General features: G+C 32.7%; 1 protein-coding gene across 21 annotated transcripts in view; it reads left to right on the top strand.

Annotated features, from left to right (window-relative positions):
* Positions 1–20,942, top strand: part of Tlk (Tousled-like kinase) — a 475,437-nt gene extending 454,495 nt beyond the window's left edge. For all 21 annotated transcript variants that reach the window (XM_072536709.1, XM_072536711.1, XM_072536708.1 and 18 more), the window contains 6 exons: positions 815–1,177; positions 2,728–2,871; positions 2,991–3,138; positions 5,501–5,751; positions 7,318–7,537; positions 8,648–20,942. In XM_072536709.1, coding sequence (XP_072392810.1) covers positions 815–1,177; positions 2,728–2,871; positions 2,991–3,138; positions 5,501–5,751; positions 7,318–7,537; positions 8,648–8,857 — 1,336 coding nt within the window. In that variant the 3' untranslated portion in view covers positions 8,858–20,942. The remainder of the gene's footprint in view (positions 1–814; positions 1,178–2,727; positions 2,872–2,990; positions 3,139–5,500; positions 5,752–7,317; positions 7,538–8,647) is intronic.
* The last annotated feature ends 1,761 nt before the right edge of the window (positions 20,943–22,703 follow it).

Genomic DNA, 22,703 nt, shown 5'->3' with positions numbered 1-22,703 from the left:
ATTTCTATATTATTTACTATCCTGAGTAGCAATTCAACACGATTTCAGTTCAAAGTACTTGTATTTTGACATTTCAATTTTTAATTCAGAAGTCGTTTTTTTTTTGTTTTTTTTTATGTTTTGTTATCATTGCTCATTAAAACCAAGATCATGTCTTTGCTTTTAATCATTACTCAACATCGTCGTATTACAAATTAATACAAAAGATAATGGTAATATGTAATAGCAAAAGTCGTAAACCAATCCATATTTTTACACGAAACAAAAAACATAATACTTAGAAGACATGGTTGCAACCGAAAAACATTTTTTCGAAAATCCGCTAACGGATTAATTATTCCACAGAATATTTCAAAGTTAGGATAAAAACCATCTTTCGATTCACCCCGTATAAAAAGTCAAATACAAAATTTTATTAAAAAACTCACTATACTAAATTAAAATCACTATAAAAAAAATCATCAAAATAGGGCTAAAAATAAAAAAAAAACTGTAAACTTTAAATTTGACAAAAATTTTCTCCGTTGCGTTTTTTTTGCATCTGAGTGTATATTATTCATTTTATGTAAATAACTTTAGTCAGTACTTTAGTTATGCTAGATCTTATGCCTTTTGATAAATTATAATTTATTACCATACTTTTTGCTTAAATCATTTTGAATATGCTCGGAAACTTAATGATGATAAACCTTGATCCAGAAAGACTATGATGGTCAAATGTGTTTCAAGACGGGACTGAAATAATTCGAAACCCGTCACTCTACAGCATGGAGTTTTCCATACATCTTTCTCAACATGCTCTCTTTGTTTTCAGGCGGCAAGAAGAAATAACAGCAGAACGGGAGGAGATAGATAGGCAGAAAAAATTGTTGTTAAAGAAGAGGCCTTCGAATAACGAAAGTGGCCGAAAGAGAAACAATTCTAGTGCGTTGTTAAACGGAACAGATTCCGGGTTCTTAAAGCCGGACGCGGTACCGGGTTCGCTAACGTTACAGGAGTATTACGAGGCGGACGAGATCCTGAAGTTAAGGCAAAACGCGCTGAAGAAGGAGGACGCTGATCTCCAACTCGAAATGGAGAAATTGGAGAGGGAACGAAACCTCCATATTAGGGAGTTAAAACGTATCCACAACGAGGACCAGAGTAGGTTTAATAATCATCCGGTGCTCAATGATAGGTAAGTTATAATTTAGTTTTGCTATGCTTTGTTATAATTTAATATTTTTCTACAGTAATATTTGCTAATAATTTTTGGTTTCTCTAAACAAAGCCTAAAACTGTCAATAATTTCGCCCTCTTTACGGTCTTCTCTTTAATAGAGCCCGCAACAGGTACAATACATATATCTATAGCGCACAGGTAAAAAAAAAGTTTTCAGTTCTCCTTCCTGTACAATATCCACTACAGGAACTCTTAAATATTCTTCCAACTTGCCAGAATTCAGCTGCAGGTCTCGATAACATCCCCTTCATATTCCTCAAAAATCTTCCCATATCTGCCGTAAAAAAATGCTTATACTGTACACTCTATCGTTATACCAATCAAGAAACAAGAATATTATCCCCGAATAATCCAAATTCCTACCGTCTTTCACTGACATGCACCTTGTGTAAGCTGCTAGAAAAACTAATAAACAAAAGACTTATGTGGTATCTAGAAAAGCACAAAATTTTAGACTTAACTCACTCCGGATTCCTTCCATCACGAAAAACGGCTGACAACTTAGTAATGTTCATAACCGCTTTTCAAAATAAGCAAGATTTAATAGCAACATCATTTGACATCGAGAGCGTCTTCGACACTCTATTCTAGTTCTTCCTTCTACAATATTAATTAAATCATTGTTGAATTGAATTGTTGAGTGTTGAGTTAAATCCTCTAAGGAATTTATGTTTCAAAAGAAAAAGAGATCCTGTAGAAAGGGTAGAAGAAAAAACAATGCAAGACTGAAATCAGTTGGGAAAGAAGACAACTTACAAGCACGCAAAAACTGAAGAAGCAGTTCACCACATTTCTAATGGAAGAACGAGCAAAAATGGAAGATAAGCTGTCAATATATGTTCCAAGAAATGTTCCATTACATTGTGTTGGAGGTAGTCCAACAGCTTGAAGATAATGCCCTCCAGGAGAAAATATATGCCATAACTTGAATATATTATTTTAAGGTACTTCCCAGATTCAGATTCTGGGGATGACTGTGAGTCCGAACAGAGGGTAGGATATGCCCATTATGAATGCTGACTTTCTGCGCCGACTAGAGCATTGACTGATCAGTGTAGCATGGAACTTACAAGAGAACAATCTGCAGCTCTTTTGCTGCTCAGTGACAATGTTATAACAAAGTTAAGACCAATCAGAAGGGAAACACATCCAATTAATCTCGATATTAATCATGAATCACACTTTAAACAAATAAAAATCAACACTTATCTACGGCATGTGTCTGAAACCAGAATGGAAGGTTCATTCCGGTCAACATCTGGAAAACATCTAAAAAATTTGCATTTTGAATTGATTTTTTTATTGCAGAAATAGCTCTAATCGCATAAAGCATGAATGTCCAACCAGCTAATTGAACGTTTTACATTTTCTTTTCTTTATATTCTTACTTTTTCCATGTTTTATGTTTTCAGGCATAGAAAAAATATATTTTCATTACATTTCTAGTTCCATTATTCGACATAAGTGTAGTTGTTGTGTATTGATGTTTTTTTTGTATTTTTTTAGGTATCTACTGCTGATGCTGTTAGGAAAAGGGGGGTTCAGTGAAGTACACAAGGCGTTTGATCTCAAAGAACAGAGGTATGTCGCCTGCAAGGTTCACCAACTCAATAAGGACTGGAAAGAAGATAAAAAAGCCAACTATATAAAGTGAGTGGTAACGTTTGCTCCTTTTTTTATAATATTTCAAGCGATTATTCCAGTAAATTCAATAATGTTCAAAACCCAATAAAATTAGTGCATTTTTTAAATAAATTATTGTTTTTCAGGCATGCGTTGAGGGAGTACAACATACATAAAGCTTTAGATCACCCACGGGTAGTTAAATTATATGATGTATTTGAAATAGATGCAAATTCTTTCTGTACTGTACTAGAATACTGTGATGGACATGATCTTGACTTTTACCTAAAGCAGGTAAGTGTAGATATTTAGTTACTATTGATATTCTACTCAAATTATTACAGATTAATTATTAGGAATTCATTTTGACAAAAACTCGTTGAAGTATTTGATGCTCTCTGTGGTTGTCTTTTAGGCCCAACGTTCACAGCACTAAAACAACTGGTTTGAAAACTAGTCTCATCTGCAAACGGTTTACAACCAGTTTACACCTTAAATGAAACCTATCTCCGCCCACTAGTCTCATCTGCAATCATTTTACAACCAGTTTACAACCTAAATGGAACCTGTCTCCGCCCACGAGCGAATGATTCTGCATCAGGTGTGTTTGTTCGAGTATTGCAGTGGTTTTACTGTGTTGACGTCCGGCAAGGAGGACATGATTGATTACTATGAGTACCTCAGGGTTCATAGAGTTCAGAGGAAGAAGTATTGGGTCCATACCTACTTTGAGAAGAATGCAAAATGCTTTAATTCTTGGTCCCTCATTTTAACATAGATAAAATTAACAAAAAAATAATTAAATACCTTAAAAAAGAATTATAACATGCATTCCATTTAGATTATTTCGTCTAGTATTTTCTTTTAGTTATTTCTGTTCTATTATCTTCATTACAAGGTTTCACTCTGTTTTGAATAATTTGACTTGATTTCTTCTTCTTGATTCAGATGAGACGCTATCTGCCTATGGCACTTGGTTATAATACCTTTCAACAAAAATGTAACTGCTTTTTAGTGTTGTATCTCCTACCGTGTTAAGAAGCCAAGATTTAAGTAGATTGTATCGAGGTTTGTGATTGTTTAGCATCCAAGGATTATGGGATTTTCGAAAATTTGCAGTTTAGTTACATATAATATAGTGCTGACTTTTGTCTATGACGAGGCATTACTTCTCTCTGATTTGGTCGTCAGTACTTCCTTCATCTTTCATGGGCTCTACTATTGCATTCTCGGACAAAATTTTGTCCGGATTATTCTTGGGGAACGCTGCTATGTTGATCCTGTTTGGAGTAGTTTAGTAGCTACTGCCACCATAATCTTTTGGGGAAGAAGTTGCAGGTTTACTGTTTTTTGTAATTTTTTCGTGAAGCAGCTTGTGTTATATCAGGTCTCCCTCGAGTAGTAGTTCGAGGTTTACTTAGTATGGAGACCTTACTAGTATCAACGCCCTGTTCCCTCATGTTTCTGAGTTTCTTTCTTTGAGCTCTGAATGAACATTGCGGGAATGTCGCAAGTGTTGGTATTGTCTGTAAGAGTACTTGAATCATTATTTAATGTTGATTTCTGTCATTACGTTGTGTCAATTGGTAGACTCTTCCTTAATCTGATGGGCATCATTGTTGGAAATAGTTTTTATAGTTTATGGGTTCTTCATAGAGTCCCTGTTTTATTATTTTTATTAATTTGGTCAATTCTGGTTCCGCAAGCATAGGGGCAGAATACGGGTTCCATACCTACAGAGTGGCTAGTGTAGGTATAAGCACTAATCTGAAAATAGCTTCTTAATATGATGTTTTTAACAAAAACCTACAATAATTTAAACATATTAAACTTTATCTGGCCAAAACTGGGCGACTTTAATGACATTTTCGTTCGCCAGAGTCACCGAGGTAGTTCAATCTAGCCAGATTACCTTTGGTATTCCTCATTCCGTCTGTGAGTCTATTTAAGCTTTTCCGGTTCAGGTCCCTGCCAGGTGGTAAAACCGCTGTGGGATGACTCCATTGTGGTAGATGGCTCATCTTATCCTTCCACATATCTATCCTTGCTCTGCTTGGCGGAGATTCTAATGGAATCCATCTCTGTAGGAAACCCTTTCTCGATTTTACTGCTCTTCGCCTTCCTGGTGGCTGGTGTCTGTAAAGTGGATGCGCCATATTTCCACCTTCTTCAATGTTTACTGTGGTGGCTCGTCTAATGCTTGGAGGGTATACCAGCCAAATATTGGAAGTTTATATATCGGGCAGTATATTCTGCTGCAGAGTAACATAAGGCTTCCATATCATGCTAACTATAGGGCAGCAACTTTCTTCTTTGTTTTTGTGCAGTGCGCTTTTTATGTGAGAGTAAGATCCAGAATAACTCACAGGTTTTGGGGTAGAAAGTGTGTTCTAGTTCTACTTCCTCCCGCGCAACTCTCAGTTTTCTTTATGCCTCTACTTCTTAGATGGAAAGCTGATACCTGAGTTTTAGTTGGGTTGGGTTTTGTTAGGTTATGTAATGTAAGAAAGGAGATGTTACTAGATTTTGGTTGAACAGTTCGATTCTACCCGGAAATCCTTGTGTACTGTCTAATGTATAGACATCTAGATCTTAAAACCATTATTATTAGATTTAGGTTTTGGAATAATATTAAATTACTATTTGCTTGTTTTAGCATAAAACGATACCTGAAAGGGAGGCGAGATCGATCATAATGCAGGTCGTGTCGGCCCTGAAGTACCTGAACGAGATCAAACCTCCTGTGATTCACTATGATCTGAAACCGGGTAATATTTTACTGACTGAGGGTAATGTCTGCGGTGAGATCAAGATCACCGATTTCGGCCTCAGTAAAGTGATGGACGAAGAAAATTACAACCCCGATCACGGTATGGATCTGACGTCACAAGGCGCCGGAACGTACTGGTAAGTTGTTTTGTATTCACCAATAAAACTGTCCACTTCCAAAACTTTTCCACTACTCCATTTATTTCTAATATGTGTACAAGATAGCGACAAAAAATGTAGATTCGTGATTATTTCTCAAAGAAATCGCATATTGCATGATTCAAATTATATTCAAATATTCAGAAAGCACATTGATCTACAGATATTTTATTGGTTGCATTTAACCACAGCTAGCCCTAACCAATCGAAACATCCGAATAAGGAACTATCATTTCGTGAATGAACGATATGTTAATGCGCGTTGACGCAATGTCAAAATGTCCGGTACATTTGTGGTAATTTTAACCTGGAAAAATGTATTTGTACGTGTACGTCTGTTTTTATTAATTAAAATTTTTTTCATTTTAAGTGTCGTAATTAAATTATGGAAAAATTGATTTATATAAGTTGTTTTAAAATATTTTGTCTCAGATTATCTCTCAGATTATCCATCTCTTTCTTTACTTTCTTTCCTCTGGCATCTGCAACATGTGCAGTAACCTATTTTGTAAATTAGCCACCCTTTTAAAGTAAGTCCAGCTATACTTTTCTCTAATATTACTTCTTCTTTCAGTATATCTCCCGACAGTTTGCTTTTCCTGTACATTTATTATTTTTTAATTCCTGTACTACTTTTTTTTACCTTATCTGTATTCTTTATGGTTATTTTTTATTATTTATTATTTATTTTTTATTTTATTATTATTTATTGGTTATCTGCTCTATTCCCTTTTTTTTTTTCCTTTAGCCATTTCCAGTTCTTTTCTCTTTTTTCAGTTCTTTTCTCTTTTTTGTATATTTGTTTCTCAGGTCGCATTGATAGTGATCATTAATAGAACATGACAACAGTGATTTTTATCATATTGCCGTTTTATCGAGATGAAGCACATGTTTACTAACAGAGACTTACTTCCGCAAAAAATCAGATTGTTAAAATGTTAAATATTCGCGGCTTTACTGTAAGGTGTGTCATCCATGCTTCATGACACAACACTACTAAAAAAGCGATCTACCTTTAAAATGTGGTTATCTAGACGAATTAAATGTTTCTCAGTTAATTTAACAAAAAAATCCGTACTTTTTCATTAAAAAGGAAAAAAACAAAGTTTTGTCTTTCTGCTTTTTATACGCACTCCCGAAAAAACAGCCAGTACCACTTTTGTGACAAAACCCCAGACCTAGCCTTGCCAAATCGCTATTAAGGCGTCTAGTGTTACAAGGCGCTATTTACTTCGATTATCATGCTGGTCTTAATTAAAAACTAAAGGCAATTTGGGCTGAGTAAAATAACATTGAATATATATTCTATTCCAAGAGATACTTAAAGTACGTTTTCTTGTTTGAAATTTGAAAACGCAATACGTATACTAACTATATAGATTTTTATAGTACACAGGGTGAAACGAAAATGCTGCAATATGATAAGAAGACTTTGTATAACCTGAAATGATTCTGTATCTTTCTTTATTTTGTAGTAATACGTGAAATTTTTATCCATTTTGTGTAACTGTGACTTTTTGTATTTATTTTGTATTGTATTTGTAGGTATCTCCCACCAGAGTGTTTCGTAGTAGGTAAGAATCCCCCGAAGATTTCATCGAAAGTTGACGTGTGGAGCGTTGGTGTGATATTTTATCAGTGTCTATATGGCAAGAAGCCTTTCGGACACAATCAGTCGCAAGCGACCATTTTAGAAGAAAATACTATATTAAAAGCGACTGATGTCCAGTTTGCAAACAAACCGGCTGTTACTAATGAAGCTAAGGTATGTAAACTTTTTATTTTAGTTTAAATGTAATACAATGGAATGTTATAATAATAAGCATATTCTGCACAAGCAAATTATTATAAATTTATACATAATAATAAACACATTTGCTCCGTGCTGACTGTGGCGATATCTACCCCCTCATATTCGGTCACATTACTTTGCTACATTGCTTTACTACTTTGTTAGATCAAATTTTACCATGATTGCACAATAGAATACATAAGTATTCTTACAAAGGTAAAAGACCTATTATTTGTCACATTAGCAGTGAGAATGGGTTTGTTCCAAATGCCCTCTGGGCATTTGAGTCGACCGAGTCTGGTGATTACCATGAAGAAGTGGTCAGATCCAGAGACAGGTCAATCTTTTGAAAAGTAGTGAAAATTTGCAATGTCTTATCAATATTAGAAGACGAATCTATCATTGTTCTTGACAACCCACCGTAAAATAGAAAATATACCAACAAGTGCATCTAAAATAAGTAATATCCAGAATTGGCTCTGTTCCAAAAGTATAAAATTTGATGATCATATGCTAAAGTACAGCAATTGAAAAAAATATTTATGATAAATACATAATTGATGAAATGCCAAAAACCCAGAATAAACTGGTATTGAGACATACTCCATATTACTGTGAGTTAAACCCCATCGAACTCATCTGGGCATATATGAAAAAGACATTGCAGGAAAGAAACACCACCTTTAAAATTGCAAATGAGATACAAATCACTTTGTATTTTTATTCCAAAAAACATAATTTCTTGATGCACAGACATAATTTTGAGGTAAAAAAATAATTTCTTGATTTTTTCGCTCTGTATAAATGGTTCCTATTGTCGGATATCAACTAAAAACAAACAGGTTCTTTGTCTCGCATTTTTGCAAAATTAAAATATAAATTTCGTATTTTACAAGATAATACTTCTGGCAAAAAGAAAAGATAATCCTAAATGCGACCCTGTTAGAGGCCTACACCTGCTAATGTTTACGTCTCCTGCATAGCTTATTGAATTTTAGTAAAGTTTCTTTTTCTCATTTCATTTAAATTAATGTGTTAGGTAAGTGAATTCTAGATAGTAATATTTATTTACGTTTTTTGCAGAGCTTCATCCGTAGTTGTCTGGCGTATAGAAAGGAGGATCGGATCGATGTCCTTTCGCTGGCGAGACACGAATACCTCCAACCGCCGATGCCTAAACATTCGAGATTAACATCGAATCAGCAGCAGCAGCAACAACAGCAGCAACAGCAACAAACGGCATCGTTTTCAGCGGGTATATTCGGAGCAATGAATGCCTCGTCATCCTCTTAGTAGGCCAGACCCCGGGGACGTATGAACCAAACTTCTACGAACAGGAGGAAAAAATTGCAGATCGAAGTTTTATGATTATTGGATAATATCTCTAAATGGGAATCGAAATTCGGCACGGGAAATGCCAAGGCGAATCAGTGTTATCGTTATGCGATCAGGAACGTTTTGCTTCCTTTATTTAAAGCTAAAAATTTACAAGAACTGCCCTTGAAAGTTAAAGATTTCCTAAAGAATCACATAACCTAATATTTACTATAGGTTGTTAATTTGTTATATAAGTTTACAAACACGGTTTTAAGTGTTTATGGCACAAACGCAAGGTTCCACCAGTGACGAATTTTACTATTTAGATTCATAGTAGCCAAAAAACTTCAGCTTTGATTTTTAAATTGGTTCAAAAGTCCCTCGGATCTGGCCTATAGTGCAGTGCTGTGTTTAATATAAGTTAAAACAAGAGACTTCTACTCAAAAAAAGCTAGTGTTTAATATGAATTCTTCTTTATTTGAAGAAAAAAGACTACGTGACCTATCTTTTTTTCAAATTAGACTGATTATTTTTTGTTTTGTTGAGTGAGGACGTTGTGAAGATAGTATTTAAAATGACACGTTACAGTGCGGATTCAAGTTTTTAAATCTCTTCTCTCGATGCTTATATGGCTTCCCCTTTTGTCAAATAGTTGACACAAAAATTGGGCGCAAATTAGAATATTTTACTTTTTTTTTTTCATTATTTTTTTTGGACTAATATTTTTCACAATAGACGACTCATTGTTATTTGTATAATACTGTGGAATTAGTGTGTTGATATACTTTTATAATTGTTAATGTATCATCATACTAAACAGAATAATGTATAAGTATATAGTTGAATAGTGATTGTGATATTGCATTCAAATAAAAATATAATTCCTTTTCTTAAGAGTAAATTTTTTTTGAAAAGAACTAACAAAAGTATTAAAATGGCCGTTTTATTAAACACAATTGAACATTTGTTACTGTTTTGGTTGTATTTAACGGACAATACAGTCATTTTGTATTACATATACAGTCCTTGCTCATGTTGTTAGACTCACTTAGAAAATTCTGGAAAATTTATTAGTTTCATAATCAATTATAATTATTACTATGTTAGCTATACATGTATTATAAGAGGATTACATAAATGACAGTATATTAACCTTTTTGTTAAGCCATCCTTGGCTTTAAGAAGTACAGCCAGACTCCTAGACATGCTATTTATGCATCTTCTTGCTATTTCTTTTAAATAGTCATTATGGCTCCCATAAAAAATGATTCTCTCTATCAACTGAACTTTATTTGTTATTACTTCTTCGGCCAATTTCCTTTTTAGGTATTCCCAGCCGCTTTCGATGGGGTTCATGTCTGGTGAGTTGATGGGCCGTGGTAATCGAGGTATTTCTTGCACCATAATTTTTTTATTGCTTTTAGCCGCATTGGAAGCTGCTCCATCATGCATCAAGACGGTTCATTCGTGGAACCAATCTTGTCTGCAATTCTCTTTTATACTGGTCCTGTCGCATGGTTCCATTTATAACATGTAAAGACAGACCAGATCATTACTGAGGTGGAATATTTAATTGTTTTTATTATACACCCCTCCTCATATTTTCCCCCTGGACGTCTTTGGACAAATTGGGCTTTATCATCCTTAATTTGAAATGTTGCTTGATCACTAAAGCAAATCGTCAAATGTGAATAAAAATTATAAGGTATAAAAACAAAATGATTTGTATTAACCTACTTTTTGCCAATCAATAGTCCAAACTGTATGCAAATTGGCCCAAGTTAAGCGTTTTTTTCAGTATTTGTGGTTTTAATTTTGGGTTCTTAACAGCCCTGCGAGATTTGAACCCCCAGTGGCCACCTATATCGAACAACCTGGTTCTTCCAATTTATTCCTTATATCTCTATGGATGACTTATCTATGTTTTACAGCCAAATTATTTAAAACTTGTTACCCTCTGAAGGTGACTCAAAGATTTTAACCACACCGAACCGACGTTTTTGTTCACCGACTATTAAGTTTTTGACTCAACCTTCGAACTGGCTATTGAGATACTCAATCTTTTCTTGCTACTTCTCTTTGACTATATGTGTAATTTTCTAATAGAGCAGTAACGGAAGAGATTGTTCAACAGAAAGATCTTTACATTAACCCACCTGAACAAAATTTGAATTGGATATTAATCATCTTAATTTATGATCAGAAATTAACCAAATTCAAAACTAACATTACTGTACAATAATGTTAACACTCACCACTGCAAATTTTACTAACGTTGAACAACAATCACTAATTTAAGTGAAAAACTAAAGTTGGAAATAGTCCTGCTATTGCAGACTTTTAGTGACATCCTGCTATTACCATCTGTCAAGTTTTGACAATTCAATCAAAAAGTTCCACCAGTTTCAACTTAACTGTTTAGCATGATTATTCACTACTTGTTATGCAACCAGCAGCTCTGTTTCACTGTGAGGATAGTTTTAAGGTGCTTTAAATTAAAAAAATTTAAATTTCTAGGGCGACTTTAATAATTTGAGCAGGGAGTGTAATGTAATTAAAGCTAGTCAATAACGTCTTTTAATTATTTCCTTATAAAAGCATGTTTTTTGTTCGTTTTTTAAAGACTGCTTCTAATACCCAATAGTTGTATTTGATTTATATAATGATGCTTTAAAGTCCAAAATTCTAAGATGAAACCCTTGATCGTTTTTTTCACACCTCAAAAGTTTGCTTCGAGTAATGTTAATGTTTTGCAATTTGTTTTTTTAATTCGGGATGTATTTTCGGGACGTTTACTTAAGGTAAAACTGCATTTTTTAAATATTAGTCAATGGACATGGACAAACATGGACATGGTATTAAAAATTCAAATTTTACCGTAATCGGCGCCCTATGTGTTGGTCAGATAAATTGTGGATTTAAACTAAACTGTAAGTCGATGCTATGAAAAAAGAGCCAACAAAAGAGCAAAAGATTTGATAATTGTTGCTAAACTAAAAAAAGTGGCTAATATTTTGGAATATTTAGATAATTTGTACAATTTACCTCCAGATTTATGACTTTTGTTTCTTTATGACAGTGTTTTCTGTCTAAATTAAGTCAATTCCTAGCAAATCTTGAAAATCTCTATTTTTTGCAATATTTAAGGATAAAGCAACTAAGTTAGCTCGATAGCTCAACGATCTGGCAGACTCAGTTCGAAGTGAATAAATAGTTTATTAGGTTACTAGCAATATAAAATCCAAAATGGATCTATGACGGTCAATTCTAGTTGGAATTGACTTAGTTGTTGAATGGGCAGTATGTAGTCTTGCGACTCATTGGTCCATCCATCCTATGACTCTACAGCCCAATTAGAACCCTGGCCTCCCTCATCAAACCTCTCCATCTGTTACAGTCTGTAGTCATTCTTCTCCACGATCGACTGCCATGGAGATTTCTGGCGTCCTAATCCCCATCATCCTCCCATCGTCTTCCAATAGGTCTCTTCCCCTGCATTCTTTCATTCAACAGTTTTTTTGGAAGCCTGTTTTCTTCCATCTTAAATACATGGCCTGCCCATTGAAGACGCTGTAGGTGGATATACTGACATAAGGGTTTATATATATATTATATATTTCATAATTGTATCTGATTCGCCACCTGTTGTTCTCATTTATAGGACCTAGTTTTCGTCTCGGTACTTTTCTTTCAAATAAGTCTATATGGTTTACAGATTTTTGAGTCGACAGAAAAGTTTTACATTCGTATCTCCCTAGCGGTCTATATATCTCTACAGGAAGAGGCCAAGACGCTAAAAAACTGAAATGAATTACAACAAAATTTTGATTACTTCCAGTTTGTAATCTATAATTGTCTTTTTCTTTCGCTTGGTGAAGTCTCTGAGTTTGATAATTTCGGTGTCCTAACATTTCTTTTACAAAACAACACACTATTATGTCCTATTTGTATATAATTGTTTTGTTGTTTGACTTATTATGGTCCTTAGATTGTTAACCTCGACAGTATGGTAGTCTTAGTACGAGTAAACATTGTAAAATAATTGAAAAAGAAATAGCTAACTTTAGAAAAGGTCTATAATTGTTTAAACTTAGTTTTTGAATATTTCATAAATGGTGTACTTTTACTAAAAATAAATAAGTTATTATAAACATTCCATACTTTGAATGCAGTGTTCAAATTCTTTATACAGAAATAAAAATATTAGTTTGTTTTCGGTTATCATTAAATTGTGTTCCATTTTTGTGTCAACAATTTAACTGCTGTCCAATTACATGAAAAATAAGTGCAAACTCATAGTCATATGTTTCCTTTTATATATATAAGAAAACTATATATATATATAGAAAATTGTTTAAGTTATTTTATGAAAGTGACCTTGCTTTGTACCATAGTGTGTTTTGGTTCGCATTCCCCCATCCTCCTCGTGTCTCCTTCCTTCCTTTATTACCCCAATCTCTCATTATTCATAATAATAGTGTAATGTGTACAGAAAGAAAAAAACAACCTATGTTTGCCTGTTATTCAAATCTAAGATTTGTTTTATTCTGGAAGATTGCGGAGCCTTTTCAAAAGTTGCTACATTTTCTCTACCAAGGACTGTTTTAAGTCCAAGGAATTGTAATAAACCTTGTAAACCTTTATTATATTTGTTTAAAATATATGTTATATATCAAACACATTTTTATTTCTTTTTAAATTGTAAAAATAATTGTCTTATTGATCCACAAATACCACTGATCACCAAATCACATCTTGATGGCTAAGTATATTCAGCCATTAGATTTATACTTGAAACTAACAGGAAATATATACATTTTTTTCAAATTAATCTCATCTAAGGTTATAGACTTTTGGGAATACTTGTGGAACCGAAAAGCTGCAGAAACTTCTAAAAGCTTTCAAACAATGTTTAATTTTTATATGTAGATAAGAGAGTGGATACCGACATTAACATGTAGAACATTTGTAGCAGTGTACATAAAAATTTAATAAATTTCTGGTTCTTTTAATTTTTTAATAAAAAATAAGTCTACTGAAAAAGCTCCTTTATCTTGTATAATGAGACAGATCGTTTTCACTAGATATGGCTTGTTGGATATGAACTCATTTTTTGTTTGGGTTTGATATTCACAGAAATTTAGCAGCTTTGAGACGTTCGCAATTGATTTTGCATCAATTTGTTCGAGAATTTTCGTTGGCTATAGGGTTTAATTTAGTCGTTCTATTTTTTTACGAAATTCTTTTGGGAGTTTATAAACTACAATATTAAATACTAATGAAGTCCCTAAAGTTTATTTTATGAAAATGTAGGGAGCCTAAAATATAACATTTTGCAACTTCTTCACAAGATTTTTTAATTCTGTAGATGTTCCGGCAGTTGATCGTATCAGTTTATTGAAAATCAGACACAGTAAGTCTCTATTGAGTTAGATCGTTCTTTTAAATGGAGTGTGCTAGTATTTGAAACCTTGGCATTTAGTGGCCAGTTATTTATGATTTTATTGTTCGAAGTTTTCTTCGTCTGATTTTTCTCTGTATTAGTGCTTTGTGGATTTTATCACTATTTCTTTCTATTTGATGTTATTTTGGGCTATTTTTAACCCTTCACTAAAAATGCTTTAGTTAATTTGCTAAATATTTAGATTCTAGTTCTTATAACATACAGATTTGTGTTTAATTTTATATTAGATCTTTTCATTATATATAAATGACCGACGCGGGGCTTTTAGACAGCTGTACAGTGGTTTTCTACTTTTTTCAATCTCTATGATTTTCTATTTTTGGATTCCTTTTTCGGCTAGATCTTTGATCACATCTACCAATTTTTTCTTCTTGCGTTAACCCATTCTTTAGCTGTTTATACTAATATCTTTGTCTCCTTGGTACAAGTTGGTCTTTTAAATAAAATCTTTTATTTTCTGATTATTTCTTCTAATCCAGAATACTCTTCTCTTTTTCCCTTCCATAAGTACCTTGTACTCCTCAAAACTTGTCTATCAGATTTCCAGTCTTTATTTCTTTGCCTGTGCCATCACTCATGTTTCATTTAGTGCATATAGATGTACTTTCTTCTTTTAGTATAACTGTTCAGATCTCATTACATTTTTTAGCAGTCCTGCCTTCCTATTCGCTTTTAGGGTCCTTACATCTATATCTTTAGTTTGGTCAAAATTCTCCATTATATTCGCACTCAAATGTGACATCTGCTGGTTCTATTTTCAACGCGCTGCCGTCTCCTCGTTCTATTACTTGTCCTGTTTCGTTTTCATTGCTGTTCGTTATGTACATCTTTACTTAGCTTTTCCCAGTCTCTGAAGTTTCTCATTTACTTCACTTTCCGCTGTAGTGACCACTTCAACATCGTCTGCATATCCTGATACTTGATGACTTTTATTTGTTTAAGTGCCCTTTTCTGTTCAATCCGTTCTTCCTAATTATTCATTCCAAGACCAGGTTAAACAGAACTGCCTAAGACTGAGAGTGAACCACTAACTATCATACTTTCTGTATACTCTTTTAATATTATTGAATATATTTCGCAACTTTTGTATTCTCCACTACAGTAAGAGTGTGTATCTGTAATTTTCTGTGTTATTTTTCCATTTTTTATCATCTTTTAATTACCAATCCTTAACTAAATTCTTTAATTATGCTTCTGTCATCTTGGAAGACTTAAGATCTCTGGTAGTATTTCATTCTAGTAATTTGTCATGTCATTTTCAAAATTTTGACACCTTGAGAAATACAATCCTCACTCTAGACCAATCAACATTCCTAGTAAGAGGAAATAGTAAGCTAAGTTTGCTTTCAAACATATGACTATCTTTCTCCCAACTTATCCAATATATGACATATTTCGCATTTTAATGGCATTCAAGAATTTGGTTCGTCATTCATATCTTATGATAAAAATCGGTTAGTTCCTTCGTTTTTTAAAAGCTCATATTTTTACCTCGTAATTAAGAGTTTGTTATTCAACTGGTATTAAAGGCATTTAAAACCGCATACCCATTTGATATTGCCATTACCTTCGTTTTTTTATTTTACTTTTAGCACCAAGACTTTTTTTACCAAAGCCACGTCTTTTATTACTGTTGTGTCTATAGTGAACCTTAATAAAAATTCTTTTTAGAAGACTTTTGAAGTTACTTTTTCAGAAATTATTGAATTTGCAATTTTTTAAATATTTTTTTTACATGCAATTAGTTTTCTAACGAAAATTTTTTTTTTTAGTAAATCTTTATTGTGCGTTTTCTAAATAATTTGATCTCCTTTTAAAAGACTAGGAATCGGAACATCAATGATATTTATCTATTTTGGAAATAAATATTAATTTTTGAGCAATAATATTGTAAATATATTAATGTGGATATTGTAGAAACAAATATAAAAAATATCAATAGTATCTATATAAATAATTTTTACATTTATAAAACGGCGTAGGACTAGAAAAACTTTCAAGAGTATAATAAACGAAAAAAAATTAAAATGTAGACCTTTGAACTCCGTACTCTAAATAATACATACTTTGTAATATTTAGAATGCATGTGTTTCATATATCTTTTGCTTAAATCATAATAGTCTTATATGATTGGTGATCCACCAATAATCGTAGTTTTGTAAGAAAACAAATTTTGTAAATTTGAAAAAGAAAATAAAAACCAAAACCCATGCTTCCTAAAAGCTCATCTTGCATGTTCCTTCTTGGTTTGATGCTAAATCAATGATATCTCGATATTCAAAAATATTGAAAATACTTAGATTCTAAGTTATATAATAGTTATGTGTATATAAATGACGGCTTAAACATTTTGAATATCTTCGAGGTTATATCATGCGAAATGTCTTAAACCCATACAAGATCAAATTTTTACGAAGAATGGACGGAGTTGTCAAAATTTTGCTAGGTGAGACTTCTTGGTTGAATGTGGACGTTCCTAGATACCGGAACTCCGAATGTTGTTATACTGTAAGCGCTAGCTGGTTTTGTAAACTCCTCTGAAAGTAATAATGTAAATATCTTGTAATATTTGTGCTGCAATATTATAGTCTAGGTCCAAACGCAAGTGACCGTACAGCGAAAGTCCAGTAAGTCTGTTGTTATGTTGATCTGAACAGGAATATGAGGTAGTAATAATTTTTTTAAAACAAAATTGCAGTTAAATAATATTTAAGTAATCGTGGTTCTATGGTATCAATTCACAATATCAGTTTATATTGAATATATAGCCCTATAAGCTCTTCTGCAACCATATAACTAAAATGTTTCTCCTTTGTATACTTATAAAGAATTGGTTAAATTTTGTAGTCTTTCAAGTTCCTATTTCTACCTGTTGAATATCTGCTCATGATTACAGTACAGCTATGATAATATCCTTTAGCTATCATGACCCATACACTGAAACTCATTTACAGCTAGAATTCTTGTCTGATATATTACTTCATATACAGGCTGATTGATTAGTGTGATAAAGCTCAGTAGATCCGTTATAAAAATATATAGAAATAATAGCATTTACGTCACTATCACGAAGATCGCGAATTTAGATATGTGACCAAGAGTCTAATGGTACCAAGAGAATTATACGAAAACTTCTGGTTTGCACAAATAGGGCACTACTAAACTGATTGATTGCTCCTATACCAAAAGCAGGACAAATCTTTGACAGATTCGGGGAGCACTGTATAAATTCCCTCGTTTCTCATTTCCCTTCACAGGTCGTAGTATTAATTCTCCTAAGTACTTTCCTTTCGAATGTGTCGAGTTTGCTTTGGATGTTTCTTTCAGGACCCATGCTTCACTACCATAGCGTGCTATTGGTCGAATTAAGGTTTTATAGATTCTCATCTTTGTATTTCCCTATACATTTTTAGACTGAAGAGATGGCAAAATAAGCTCTGTTTGCCTGCGTTATTATCTTCCGTATTTCCCCATCTTCTGATCCGTCGGCATATATTTCTACTCCCAGGTATGCAAACTTTCCAACCGTTTCAATGTCATCTTATTGTATAATGTTTTGTGAGACTATATTTATTCTCGTCTGTATCATTATTTTTGTTTTTTCTGTGTTAATTTCCAGACTTAACATTTTTGTTTGCGTTTTTAACTCTGCGTATGTTTCCTGTGCTCCTGTTGATGTTCTACTCATAATATTAATATCGTCGGCATAAGCGGCCAGTTGAACCGGTCGGTTGGTCAGGAGGTGGATGTGGAGTAAATCCTGGACGGATTTTTGAGGACTTCTGCCAACGGAGATGTTGCATCTTGCCCGACTAAAAGAAGCACAATAAAAATAATCTATTACTGCCATTTTTATGCATTGTTAAATTTTTCAAAACTGATATTGCTAATTTTCTTTATATCGAATACAGGGTGAGTCAAAACGCAAGTACATTATTTTCTCAGCTATTTTAAATAGAACACCTTGTATTTTGTCACTATCAAAAAGTACCATTACTATATTTCAATTTTTATTTAATATTCCCTATGTCTAAATTCCCCCAACATCCAGATCAGATATTGGGGGAATTATCAATAGTTCATCAACAGTAAAATTCATCTTAGCTATTTAGTAAGTTTTTATGGTGAACTGTAGTTTTGGACAACTCCGTCATGGCTTACTGAAAATGTGTAAAAATTGACACCTAGTTAATAAAATTTGCTTTGAAAAATGAAAATATCTTAAAAACTAATTTTAGAGTAATTGTACTGTTCGAGAGTGACATAAAATACAGGGTGTTTGTTCTATTTAAACTTACTAAGAAAATAATGTGCTTGCGTTTTGACTCACCTTGTATTCGATATAAAGTAAATTAGCAATATCAATTATTTTTAACCATTTTCACAATCAGTAAAAAATATGGCTGCAAGAGATCATTGTTGTGCTTGTTTTTTCTTTTTATACGGGGAGTTGAAGTTGTTACGGATTTTATGTTATGTTATACCTTTGTAAATATTCTGTTTAACATAACAAAATTTAATATTGTTGTGATGGGAAAGTATAGAAGATTTTTCCGAATATCAAATAAAATACATGGCGATCCATTAAAAAAAAAAACAAAAGTTAGGTCTGCCACTAGGTTATCAAACAGTGTAACATTCTCGCTAATTTTGTAATGTGAACCTCAAAGATGCCTACAATGTTTGCTAGTAACTTTCATTGATATCTATTATTATATCGGATTTACTGAGATTTATCACACTAATGAATCATCCGGTATACTTTATCCTGTAAAGTGGATAGAAATAAAAAGTTGATAAAAGTTTCAATCCGTTAGTTTTGTGAGTCCCGTGTGTATGTCTATTAAAGAGTTTATCTAGGTCAAAATTATTAAACCTGTTTTAGTTTCCAGTTCCAAGAAATCTTGAAAAAACATTAGATAAGCCACTACCACATTGTATAGGTAGAAAATATATTTATCTTCCTAGATAAAAGTCTCTGGTATATTGGTCCCTGTGGGGCTATATGATGCATATCCGTTTCAGATATTGGCAATCATCGTGGCCACTCCTACCTTTTTCACCGCTGTCCCAAACAAGGGCTAAGTATGTAGGGGGAAAATAAACACATATTTTCTACATTTATACTGCTTCACATAGTTTATTTCGATCCATAAACTTGTAAAACTTAATATTGTTGCTCATGTTCTAATGCAACTGGTGTATAATTTATTCTTATGCATAACGTTTATGACTCTTGTATTGTTAATATCATATTGTTATATATGGTATTAGATAAACATCACAGGCATAATATACATAGATCTTCCAATGCATTTTGTGATTATTAGTTAATAATTCTGAACAACTCAAGTACGAGCTCATCCGTTTTTCAAATAATTGAGCATATCCCGTTTATGTTCAAGTTTTCTTTATGGTTATGCTTATGAACTACCTAAGTCTGGCGTCATAATGGGCACTGCAATGAATGTTCATAACCAAAAGTCCTTATTCATTCTCCAAACAATTAAAAAACCAATATTTTTAACTTCTTATGGGACAAATACACACAAATTAGAAATGTTTGGAAAGGTTTTTAAAAACCCCGCCCATTGTGACGTCAGAGCTTAGGTCGTCCATTTCGCGATCTTTCCACGTTCTTTGCTGTCTTGGTTTGTGTCTCTCTATCTAGACAAGAACAGCTTAATACATGTCTCAGACGTCACCACATCTCGAACACGTCAAATTCTTCATCTTGAAGTCCACTATTCAACTCCTTACAGATGAACAGAGAAGACATAGAAACTTAATAAGCGGATTTCAATGTTTAATTATACGTGACTGCTAAAAATAATTTCATTTTGGTGAATGACTCTCGCCTTCTTAAAAATAATAAAAACTCAAAATATTAATAAATAAATAAAAAGGAGGAAACCAAAAAATCGTATTTGTATCAATTTATATGAATTTACATACACTTTCAATGGATTCAGGAACTTGTCCCAAATCTAGTATGTATATATCCAGTGGATAGTTTCTTAAAAATTCAGTATAAACTTAACCTAACCAAATCGTTCTTAACATTTTTAAAATCTGTATCTTTAATATTGTTTAAAGCAACAGCAGTGAACTTTAGAAAATTTTTGTAAAAGTATTACATTGAGATTATTTCTTAAACAAACTTTACCTCATAAGATATGTACTTTTTTTGAAGTCTTTACATAAAGAGCGCTTACTTGTGACTTTCCTTAAGTCTTGGCCCTAGACTAACAAGCAAAATATGTCCATATGGTTAAAAAAAAACTCGCAACTAAAAATTACATGTTACTTATTTATACTGTGCTGTTTGTGTAAAAAATAGTGGTATTCGCTCACCACGGACTTTTGTGATAAGAATAGTTAAAGTCATGTTCTAGAATTCAAAATGTATCGTTATATTGTTTATGTACTGTACCTATACTTTTATTTTATACAATCGTTCATTTTTTTCTTTGGTATATGCTACCGTTGTACATACAGTGTGTATATTACTACACAGTAAAGTTTTCAAAATTAAGTTAATTTATTTTTCCTGCGATTTTATTATTAAAAAAAAAATATAAGTTCTACTAATTTACATTGGATGTTTTAATTTAAGTTTGACACCGATTTAAAAAAATCATGAATCATTCTTATACAGCAAATTTTAATATAAATTAATGGACGTCAGCAGCTGCCAGATAAAGCTTTAAATTTAAAGTAAGTATCAAGTCAGTACGATATCGGTAAGTATTTCAGTGCGATATCATTTAGATGTGGATATTATATCTTAAGTAAGGATGAGATAGGCTACCTCGAGAGCTTTTGTAGTGACCACTGATTTAAAAAGGAGTTCCTGTGAATATTTGAAAATTATGAGAGATGTGTAGTATAAAGTGGACGCCAAATTGAAGAACACGCCCACTTACACTTTAAACCTTATTCTGGCTTACTGTCAGTAACGATTGTACATGTACAGATGTAATTGTTTGTTTCTTGTGTCTGTATTTGCAAAGTGACTAGTGTTTTGGGTAATATCTGCCATCGTGGAAAATAAAAAGTGTAAATCCCTGATAACAGGCCAAAGTCGTGAAATAATAATGTATTTAAATATTTTGATAAAACAAAAACAGAAGGGGTTACTTTAGAAGATATCAAACGGCAAACTTCACAAGCAACAGGTAAAAATATTATGTAGGTAGTTTATTTGTAGAGGGCAAAAATACGCATTATTACAACTTATTATGCAAGGCAAAATCCGAGGAAAGCGAAATGTGGGAAGACGAAGAATATCCTGGCTTAAGAACTTAAGGTTCTTAACTCAGAACTTTTTAGAGCGGCAGTCAACAGAGTCCGCATAGCCATGATGATTTCCAACCTTCGATAGAAGATGGAACTTAGTAAAGAAGAAGAAGTTTATTTATAACAAAATGTAGTTTTCAATATTCTATATATTGAATATGTTTACATTAAGTTTTTTTAAATTTTTCTATGTATATAAAAACCAGCTTACTAAAAAATGTACAAAAAGATAAAAATTTTGTGAAATAAGAATAAGAAATTCTTGGTATCTTTCATTACAATAAATCTACTGACCTTACTGAACACAATAATCAAATTCATGAAATATCAAGATAATTTCGTTTTCGTTAATCATGCGTAAAAATCCTGTTAAAACCTACTTAAAAAGAAAAATGCTACAGTACTTGCAGTTTTATAAATATTTTTAAGTAACCGTTGTTCCCACTGTACATACCATCGATATTATACTAAAGATAGAACATAGGTATCAATATTTTTACATGACTGAACTGACGTCACATTATCGACTACAATGTCCGACCTAAATTTGACAGGTTTATTTATTTTCAACGGGCTGCTGCCCAATAAGATTACCAATGTTTATAATAAAACAAAATAAAGTATAAATATCACAAACCTAATCACTTAATTTAGTTATACACATCAAAAATGATGATTAATTAGTCTAAATTAATTCCCAGATCATGAATTTCGGTAACCTGGTTAACACAATCTTCTGTATTATTGATAATTGTGTAGAACTTAAGATCTTCTGCATAAAGAAGAGGTGAACTGTGCTGGAAGCAGTGGTGTATATCATTAATGAATATGTAAATTAACAGGGTCCGAAATGAGAACCCTGGGGTACTCCTGAATTAAAAATGTGAAAAAGAGGTCTGGATAATATAAAACAACCATTTTTGAGAAAACTGGGAGGCAATCCATCAGGACCAGGACCAGGAACCTTATTCGCATCCAGTTCTGATAATTTTAAATAAATATAAGATATAGTTATGTTGAAACCAGTGAAGTTAGTAAGACCAAGTGAAGGTGAATC

The sequence above is a fragment of the Diabrotica undecimpunctata genome, chromosome 7, assembly GCF_040954645.1.
Source record: "Diabrotica undecimpunctata isolate CICGRU chromosome 7, icDiaUnde3, whole genome shotgun sequence".
In the NCBI taxonomy this organism is placed as follows: Eukaryota; Metazoa; Arthropoda; class Insecta; order Coleoptera; family Chrysomelidae; genus Diabrotica; species Diabrotica undecimpunctata.
The sequence above is the reverse complement of the archived record's forward strand: the minus strand, read 5'-3'. Positions and strand labels throughout refer to the sequence as shown.